Genomic DNA, 10,442 nt, shown 5'->3' on the forward strand with positions numbered 1-10,442 from the left:
ACGTCCTACTATTGAAAAAACAAAAAAACTATCCATTATGACACTAACAAACAATTTATGCCATCAGAAAAAAAATGCTTCCCTAAAATAGATGACAAATGTGACATTTTGGATCCTGCAAAATTGTTTAGATCATCCAGTTGTCCAGGAGGCCTTATATGCACATCTCTCTTAAAGGAGTATTCCAGGCCAAAATTTTTTTTATATATCAACTGGCTCCGGAAAGTTAAACAGATTTGTAAATTACTTCTATTAAAAAATCTTAATCCTTCCAATAGCTATTAGCTTCTGCAGTTGAGTTGTTGTTTTCTGTCTAACTGCTCTCTGATGACACGTCCCGGGAGCTATGCAGTTCCTATGGGGATATTTTCCCATCATGCACAGCTCCCGGGAAGTGACATCATAATTGAGCAGTTAGACAGAAAACTTCAGAAGCTAAAAACTATTGGAAGGATTAAGATTTTTTTTTATAGAAGTCATTTACAAATCTGTTTAACTTTCCGGAACCAGTTGATATATATAAAAAAAGGTTTTGCCTGGACTACCCCTTTAATGTCATGCCAAGGATAGCCCCCAAGTCATTGCTTGACCCAAGAATTTTCTCCAAAACTAAGAGTTGCCATACTGTATACAGCTGTTTCTACTTGCTTGCCCTTCGTCAGTACTTGGCCAGCAGATAGAGGCTCTTGTTTTGGGACTGAGTGGGTATTGTCTTCTTTGGGGAAAGGGACAAACTAATTTGTGGAGTCTTATAGGCCTTGCAATGCTTTGCTGGCAAAAAAAAAAAAAAAATTAAATGTGCAAAGCAGCTCTCATACAGAAGAAAGCTTCCTCTCTTCAATCTTGAAACCTTTAAATATTTTTTCTTTCTTTTTTAGGGAGTTTTAGCCAAGCCATAATCTTATCCAAAAGGAAGAAGTTCCGATTTATAGACAGCAGTGTTAACGTTGCTTTGTCAGTACATGTGATTTCAAGGGGTTCACTTACTTTTTCTGACAACTCTAAAGAAAAGATCTGGAGAATATGATGTCACATAAGCCACTGTTGATTTCTTGGAATTTTATAGAGGTCGCTGAAAACTTTTCCAACCGCACTTTGTAAGTCTTTGTTTCGAAGGCTATATACAATGGGATTCATCAAAGGAGTCACCACAGTGTACAACAAGGACAGGTATTTGCTAATGTTCCAAGACAAATTTCTGTTTGGGACCAAGTAAACACAAAGCAGAGTCCCATAGTACATAGAGACCACCGCCAAGTGGGAGCTGCAGGTGGAGAAAGCCTTCTGCCTCCCAGTGATTGATGGAATTTGTAGAATGGTGAATATAATATAAACATATGAGATAAGGATGATGAAGAAAGGGATGACCACCAACAGAGAACTCAGCATTGTGACTTCTATCTCCACCACGGTGATATCCGAGCACGAAAGTTGGAGTATGGGGTCAAGATCGCAGAAGAAATGATCAATTATATTCGGCCCACAAAAGTTGAGTTTTGTTATCGTCAGAGTGTGAATTAATACTACACAAGCACTCGTCATCCAAGTCACCATGACCATTCTATGGCAGAACTGGTGATTCACTATATATGTGTAGTGCAGAGGTTGGCAGATGGCCAAATATCTATCGTAACACATGACAGTGAGGAGCAGACAGTCGGTAGTCTCCGAGACATCAAAGAAGTAGAACTGAGCAATGCAGTCCGTAAAAGATATCATGTTGTCCTTCACGACCACCGCATGGAGCATATTAGGAAGAATGTCAGTCGCCAGCAAGATGTCTGACACAGAGAGTTGTGTGAGGAAAAAATACATTGGGGTGTGGAGGTTCCTGCTGTAGGACACAAGGGTGATGATCAGAAGGTTCCCAAATATTGTCACCAAATAAACCACAAAGAAAAGGAAGAAGACTAAGAAGGTGACTCTATAGGTGTCCTGAAACCCCAAGAGATGGATGGTGGTTATGGCAGTCAGGTTTGTCTTCTGCATTTTCTGGAATAAATTAATTGATACAGTATGTAGTTTTAAATCTTCTTGACCCGCTTGTGTATTTTGTTAAAGGGGTACTCGGCCCACAGGCATCACATCCTCTATCCAAAGGACCCCCGACAATCTCCGAGCAGCATCCATGCTGCACCCGATATTCTAAACAGTATGTTTAGAATGCTTGGTTTGGGCGGCCAGAGATGAGACGTCACTCCAGGCCCCCACCATTAATGTCTATGGGAGGGGGCATGACAGAAGTCCTGTCCCCTCCCATAGACATGAACGGAGGGGGCATGACGTGACGAGGGGCATAGCGTGATGTCATGTCTCTGGCCTCCTAAATCCAGCATTCTAAACATACTGTTTAGAATGCCGGGTGTGGCACAGAGATAGCGCAGGGTCCTTTGGATAACGGATAAGATATCTGTGGGTGGAGTACCCCTTTAAGTTCTCTTTAAACACAACATGTCCTGAGAGTACAGCAAGTACAGCATGTGTTAAAGAAGAGACAGAGGGGATATGATAGAGACTTTTAAATACATAAAGGGAATCAACACGGTAAAGGAGGAGAAGATATATAAAAGAAGAAAAACTACCACAAGAGGACATAGTTTTAAATTAGAGGGGCAAAGGTTTCTGCAGTAATATCAGGAAATATTACTTTACTGAGAGAGTAGTGGATGCATGGAATAGCCTTCCTGCAGAAGTGGTCGCTGCAAATACAGTGAAGGAGATTAAGCATGCATGGGATAGGCATAAGGCTATCCTTCATATAAGATAGGGATAAGTATAAGGCTATCCTTCATATAAGATAGGGATAGGTATAAGGCTATCCTTCATATAAGATAGGGATAGGTATAAGGCTATCCTTCATATAAGATAGGGATAGGTATAAGGCCATCCTTCATATAAGATAGGGATAGGTATAAGGCTATCCTTCATATAAGATAGAGATAGGTATAAGGCTATCCTTCATATAAGATAGGGATAGGTATAAGGCTATCCTTCATATAAGATAGGGATAGGTATAAGGCTATCCTTCATATAAGATAGGGATAGGTATAAGGCCATCCTTCATATAAGATAGGGATAGGTATAAGGCTATCCTTCATATAAGATAGGGATAGGTATAAGGCTATCCTTCATATAAGATAGGCCAGGGACTATTCATAGTATTCAGATTATTGGGCAGACTAGTGGGCCAAATGGTTCTTATCTGCCGACACATTCTATGTTTCTATGATTCTATGTTACATAGGGCTGTTGAAAAAAGAGCTGATTTAAAGCGATTTTTCACATTGTCTCTTACTCTTTCCCATCCTGTCTAACAGTAAAAGTGAAAGAAAAACATAAGAACAATTATGGACATTTATCAACGGGTTTAGTCAGGTTTTCTTTACTATAATTGTCGCAAAATTGTCGCAACTGCGACTACACGCTTTTTCGTGCGACATTTTGACTGGAAAGCGAGAAAAGCAAGTTTTCCTAAAATTTACTATGTAGTAATAATTTTAAAATGGACTACGGGTAGTCAGGTATTTATTAACTGCGACAGTCGCAACTGCGCAAAAAAAAGTCGCAACAGCGTTAAAAATTGACTAAATTTACTCCAGCTCAAACATGGAGCAGAAAAAGCTACTACCAAAGTAAAAAAGGAAAAATTGCTTACGTGAAAGAAAATTATCAACAGGCTGAAAGCAGTTGATAAATACGTCTCACATAAGCCAAAAAAAAGTAAGGAAAAAATTACTAAAAAAAGGAATACATAAGCAAACAATGATAAATGTCCACCAATATTTGCAAAATATTTACAAACAGTTTTCTACCTACAGATTCACACATGAAAATTCACTCAGGTCATTTAGACTCTTTATAGAAAACAATGTGAATGTGGAGCGGCTGTGGTAGCTTCTCTAAACAGACTTCTGAATAGTCCCTGATCTAAAGATAAAAAACAAAAATCAGTTTGGGGGAAATGAAAGGATGAAACAACCAACAAAAACAAACCTCAGCTTTATGTGACATCAACTGTTCGGTGGTTAAAAATGAAATTCTTTTGTGACCATTTCTGAATCATTTTTACTCGTAGTGATGGTCTATGGCAGATTGAACAATGCGTCTCCCTATTTATGAATCCTGGTGACAAGTGGGAATTTCAATGGAACAATAATATCAGCTCATGGGGGAACTAATTTACCTTAAATGTGTATAACACATGAGGTTTAGTGATTAGAAATAAAAATAAATAAATAAATAAATAAATAAAGAAATAAAAAATGAAGCAAAATAGTAAAATGTCAAAAGACAGATCAAGCCAACAATCAAATATACATTTTATATATATATATATATATATATATATATATATATATATATATATATTATTATTATTATTATTAATGATAATAGTTATTATTGCTATTATTATCATTAATAGTATATAATATAATAATAATAGTAATAATAAAACAGTTATATTTAGCCAACATATCCCACGGTTCTGTACAATTTGAAAAGTTATAAATAAAATGACGACTGGACATAAGAGCTGACAATCTAAAAGCCGTGCTCGTCTGTAAAGGTGCGAAGAGGAGTTTGTTGACAAAGAAGTTATCACTCAGTTATTACTCAATATACACTGTCCTTGAAAATAACTCAAGCTGGTATTACTCAATAGGGGCACTTCAGGCTTCGTAGTTGCATTACCATACATACAGGTTCATAGTACTTATAAAGTAGTTGCAGGCTGTTGGAACTATTGTGGCAATATGGCAATACCTTACTAAGGGGAATACCCTCCACAAACTCAATCTTTTGCAACCAGAGATACCGACTACACAGACACTAGTCGGTCCAGCTTCAGGGCACAGATTTGGATAGTCCTTTCCTATAAAAGAATTCCTCCGGCCCAGCTATTACCTTGTCTGTTGGAAATAATGCATTCTGCTCACTCCATGACTCAATGGATAGATACATTCCACAATATTCTTCAGACACAGTTTTATTTTAATCGACTGCTCTGCTATACCAAGATGGTTTGCAGCATTAACCATGAGAACAGCAACAGCTCTTCATGAACAACATGAACAACCACACTGATGTCGGTCATCACTTGACCCCTTAAATGCAGCAATTAATAATGGTTGTGGCATTGAAAAGGTTAAATCACTGGAGTGGTGTCTGCCAGGTATATATGAGCATTCCTGAAACATGATTGAGACACAAGGCCTCTGTGTCTGCCATGTTGAGGTCTATTAATACAGCCAGCCCTAGCAAAGCATTGATCAATATAGGCAAACAAACGATTGCTCATTAAAGTCCACTAGAACAACATAAAAATTGTAAACTGTATACAGCATACAGCAGGAGGTAGACTGGTAATAGGTGTAGTACCCTTCGTAGTACCCTTCGTACAGCAGGAGGTTCAGAAATCAAGGTTTTTGAAATTTTTCCAGCCAGGAGGCCGAGGCCTGGCTGGAGGTTGCAGCAGCAAGGGTGAGGCTGGACTAGAGGGATTTATAGTAGAGAGCAGACAGCAGGAGGTTTTACAAATTTAGGCTTATCACATTTTCCAGGCGGTCTAGACCAGGCTGGAAGTAGCAGCAGCAAGTGTGATGGCAGATGGCAGCAGGAGGCGGACTGGTAATATTTTTAGTATCCTGCGTACAGCAGGAGGTCCAAAAATCTATTTGACAAAAATGTTGCCAGGCGGCCCAGGCCTGGCTGAAAATAGTCAAATGTTGTACTGCATGCACTGTGCTGCACACTGACAACTGCAAGAAGTGGCCTGCACTCTCCATATGAATGTTCCCAGCGGGACTAGTGGTAACTGTAACCAATGGACGGCAGGCAGTGGTAAGGTAATGTGAGCTCTAGCCACCAGACAGCAGGCATTGGTGGGCTAGGTATACTTCTAGCCAGGCCTTGGGATGCCTCTCTATGTGTTGACATAGAGACATAATTCAGACCCTGCCTGTGCCTTACTTTCTCTCTGCAGATAAAGCACTATTTGGTACTACTTGGTAAATATATATATATATATATATATATATATATATATATATATATATATATCATCCTTGTCCGTCACAGGATTTACCACTATCCCTACAGGACCCTAGTCCCAATCCGGAACGGGTTTTGCACACAAGAAAATCCAATTACCTAATCACACACAAGAAAACCCAATTACCTAATACATACACTAGCTGAACATATATAAGACCAGCTTTTCACACAGTTGGTACACTGCTATTGAAAAAGGGACCCAGCCGGTCTCGAAATGTGTCTAGCCTTTATACCCACAGCAATCTATAGGTATTTGCAGCATTCTGTAACCTCCCGATGTGCACGGCGCACAAACCATACTACAGAAACAAGCCGATCTTCCTGGTGCGCACAGCGCACAAAACTTCAGATCACTACACCGGCAAGCAGATTGTTACAGTCATTGCTCCGGTCCCTGCTCCTGGACCGGAGCGCCCACTGCCTCCGTCCTGGTCCCCAGCGTCCCTGCGCGTCCCGGTAAGACACACTGACCGGGAGCGCAGAGTTTACCCTGTCAGGAATGTGGTTAGCGTTCCCATGTACACTCCTCTACATCCATCTGTCTTCCATGTACACTCCTCTACACCCCTCTGTCACTCATGTACACTCCTCTACACCCCTCTGTCAACAATGTACACTCTTCTAAATCCCTCTGTCACCCATGCACACTCCTCTACACCCCTCTGTCACCCATTTACACTCCTCTACACCCCTCTGTCACCCATGTACACTCCTATACACTTGGCAAGTATAGTTCAGAAAAATCCAGCTCGCTCAACCAATGCGCCCCCGACACGGATCCGCACCCAGCCCGGTGCACATGGATTCAAACAAGAAGAAGGGATGATCCAGCGTGGGTCAATAGAAATCCAGACTTTATTAGAACTCACAGTAAAAGCAGTAAAAGCAACCAGCAGATCAGACGCGTTTCAGGCGCATGCGCCCTTCGTCAGTGATGTCATCCATCTGCACAGGTGTCAGTTAAATACCGACCAGGTAGTGGGTGGAGAGTTAACCACCAATTAAACTACACTTGGACCGCTGACAACGGTGCAGAGGAGGATACTAATACAAAACATAGACAGAATGTTAGTAAAAGTACAAGAAGCTAAAAACAATGCACTAATATGCAATTTTGCACAAATGGCTTGTACAACACAGGAAAATAACATGGTGATAATAAAATACATTAATGACAATTCCTACAATCTTAAATTCACTCACCATTCACACCCATCCAGCATTTCCTTCCTTGACCTTGAATTCAGCTCAGTACCAGATCATATCATTTTTGTTTCAACGTTCCGCAAACCCACTGCAGGTAACACTATTCTTAGAGCTGATAGTAATCATCCGCCACATACCATCAGGGCTATTCCAGTAGGAGAATTCACACGGATAAAAAGAAATTGTAGTGGTCACTCTACTTGCGAGTCTCAAATCAGTGAGGCTTCACGTAGGCTCGCGAATAGAGGCTACACTAAACGTACTTTATCCAGAGCTAAAACTATTGTTGCTAAAAAGGACCGTTCGCATCTAATTTCTCCACCTATTAACTGTTCACAACACAGTCGCTCTAATTTTCAGAACAAACCGGTCATAGCACTCACTTATTCTCCCCAATTCACACAGGTCAAGAACATTATCAATAGACACCTCCATTTCCTGAGACAGGATGAAATAGTAGCAAAAATATTATCTAAAGGTTGTCACATAGTCCCAAAAAAGGCAAAAACCCTGGGAGATATTCTTTCCCCAAGCTTGGTATTGTCCAACACAGTTAATAGAAATAACTGGTTGAGTAATAGAGGATTTTTTAAATGTGGCGGTAGGATTTGTAGAACTTGTAATTATGCTAAATTATGCACACAATTCTCCAATGCAGAGCAAACCAAAAATTATCAGATAAAAGATTATATTAACTGTAACCACCATAATGTAGTCTATGTCATTGAGTGTTCGCAGTGCCAACTTAAATACGTAGGCTCCACTTCCAGGAAACTTAGGGTCAGAGCGCTGGAACATCTCAATGACATAACCAGCAATGCCGTAAGAAACCGATCGGCAGCATCTTTACATTTTAAAACTGTACATGGTGGCCACATTAATTATTTTCAAATTTATGCTATAGAACGTGTTCACATAGGACCCCGTGGTGGTTGTGTGCGGCGAAAATTGTTGGAACGTGAGGCATTCTGGCAATTCACTTTGGGCACTAGTGCACCGAAGGGTCTGAATTTAAAGAGAGAATTGCTGTTCCATTATTAGCGCCGCAGTCACACACACACGCTGGTTCCACTTTCACAGCGGATTATAACTGGTGTACATTTTATTATCACCATGTTATTTTCCTGTGTTGTACAAGCCATTTGTGAAAAATTGCATATTAGTGCATTGTTTTTAGCTTCTTGTACTTTTACTAACATTCTGTCTATGTTTTGTATTAGTATCCTCCTCTGCACCGTTGTCAGCGGTCCAAGTGTAGTTTAATTGGTGGTTAACTCTCCACCCACTACCTGGTCGGTATTTAACTGACACCTGTGCAGATGGATGACATCACTGACGAAGGGCGCATGCGCCTGAAACGCGTCTGATCTGCTGGTTGCTTTTACTGCTTTTACTGTGAGTTCTAATAAAGTCTGGATTTCTATTGACCCACGCTGGATCATCCCTTCTTCTTGTTTACACTCCTATACACCCCTCTGTCACCCATGTAAACTCCTCTACACCCCTCTGTCATCCATGTCCACTCCTCTACACCCCTCTGTACACTCCTCTACACCCCTCTGTCACCCATTTACACTCCTCTCCACCCCTCTGTCACCCATGTACACTCCTCTACACCCATGTAAACTCCTCTACACCCCTCTGTCACCCATGTACACTCCTCTACACCCCTCTGTCATCCATATCCACTCCTCTACACCCCTCTGTACACTCCTCTACACCCATCTGTCACCCATGTACACTCCTCTACACCCCTCTGTCACCCATGTACACTCCTCTACACCCCTCTGTCACTCATGTACACTCCTCTACACACCTTTTTCACCCATGTACACTCTTATTCACCACTCTGTCACCCATGTAAAAAAAAAAGTGCGGAGTCTAATAGGTTTGTTTTGCAGGTTTAACGGTGAAGAATTGTGTGTGGAAGAAATCGTGATGATTGCCCGGACCAGATGGAGAAGAGAAGGCAACAATGCAAATTAGAGAAGACGTCATTGGTGAGTTTCTGTATAAAGCAGAACTTTAAATTACATACCCACTGATAAATAGATATAGTGCAATGCATTTTTTCCCTTTTTTTTTTCTTTTTGCTCGTCAACCTCGGTAGCGGTGCCCCGCAGGAAAAAAATTTTTTCCGAGGTGTGCCCTGACCCGAAAAAGATTGGGAAACACTGATGTACATATTAGAAGGGTATTGCGTGTTGGATGTTCATGTTCTTAATTGTGCTGCTATGTCACAACAACCAGGTAGATATGCATGTTTGATGAAACTAAGAATATTCACAAACACTGTGTTTACAGGGCAGATGCGTGTCACTTGAACACACTTTTTAGTTCACTGCTATTTACCAACTAGGAAGATATGTCCAGAGGAAAAGTTGCTGAGTTGCCCATAGCAACCAATCAGATTGCTTCTTTCATTTAAAAAAAATTACTTCTGAAAACTGAAAGAAGCAATCTGATTGGTTGCTATGGGCAACTCAGCAACTTTTCCTCTAGACAGGTTTTGATAAATCTCCCCCACAGTCTTTACAAGGTTAAAGTGTTTTAATTGCTTCCACTTTTTAGTCTGCTGCTATGTTACACAACCTGTAGGTATACTGTTTGTGCGATTAATCCCTGTAGTTGTAAATTAGGGTGCTATCCTGCATTTATGGTGCTTTGCATAGGTATTGCTATCATACAGGTCATACAGTAAGGGGCAGAAGGTTTCCCAATGATCAGTCCACACACAGAGTCTGGAAATGATCACTTTTTTGCTGTGTAGCCCCTATGGGATTTGTGCACTGCAGATGTTATAGATATGATAAAGATCTTCACACACACTGTCTGTTTCTCTTTGTTTCCTATGTCTGTCCAATCTAAGCCCTCTGCATTTCCTGCTTCCTCTGGACACCAAAACGCCATGTGCTTTTTGTTTATTTTGGGCTCTTACTGGTTCGCGTGAGCCAAACCGGTAAAAGCTCTAAAGTTCGACGAGCAGTGCTAAACCCAAAATTTGTGTTGAATACGGGTTAGCTGGGCTTGCCTCGCTAACCAGGATTGCACAGGAGGAACTGCACAGCCAAGAGGTACAGAGATTATCTGACATGGGAATAGACCCACAGACACACAACATTTTTGGGGATTTCAAAACTGGGTTAGACTGGTAATGTCACGTCGGGCAGGGATAGAGTGCA

The 10,442-nt window shown here is 40.8% G+C and overlaps 1 protein-coding gene across 1 annotated transcript; it reads right to left on the reverse strand.

The window, feature by feature from the left end:
• Positions 1–1,029: 1,029 nt before the first annotated feature.
• Positions 1,030–1,989, reverse strand: LOC130367194 (olfactory receptor 11L1-like). Its single transcript, XM_056569598.1, has one exon. The coding sequence runs from the start codon at positions 1,987–1,989 to the stop codon at positions 1,030–1,032; it is 960 nt and encodes a 319-aa protein (XP_056425573.1).
• Positions 1,990–10,442: the final 8,453 nt, after the last annotated feature.

The sequence above is a fragment of the Hyla sarda genome, chromosome 4 (genome assembly GCF_029499605.1).
Source record: "Hyla sarda isolate aHylSar1 chromosome 4, aHylSar1.hap1, whole genome shotgun sequence".
In the NCBI taxonomy this organism is placed as follows: Eukaryota; Metazoa; Chordata; class Amphibia; order Anura; family Hylidae; genus Hyla; species Hyla sarda.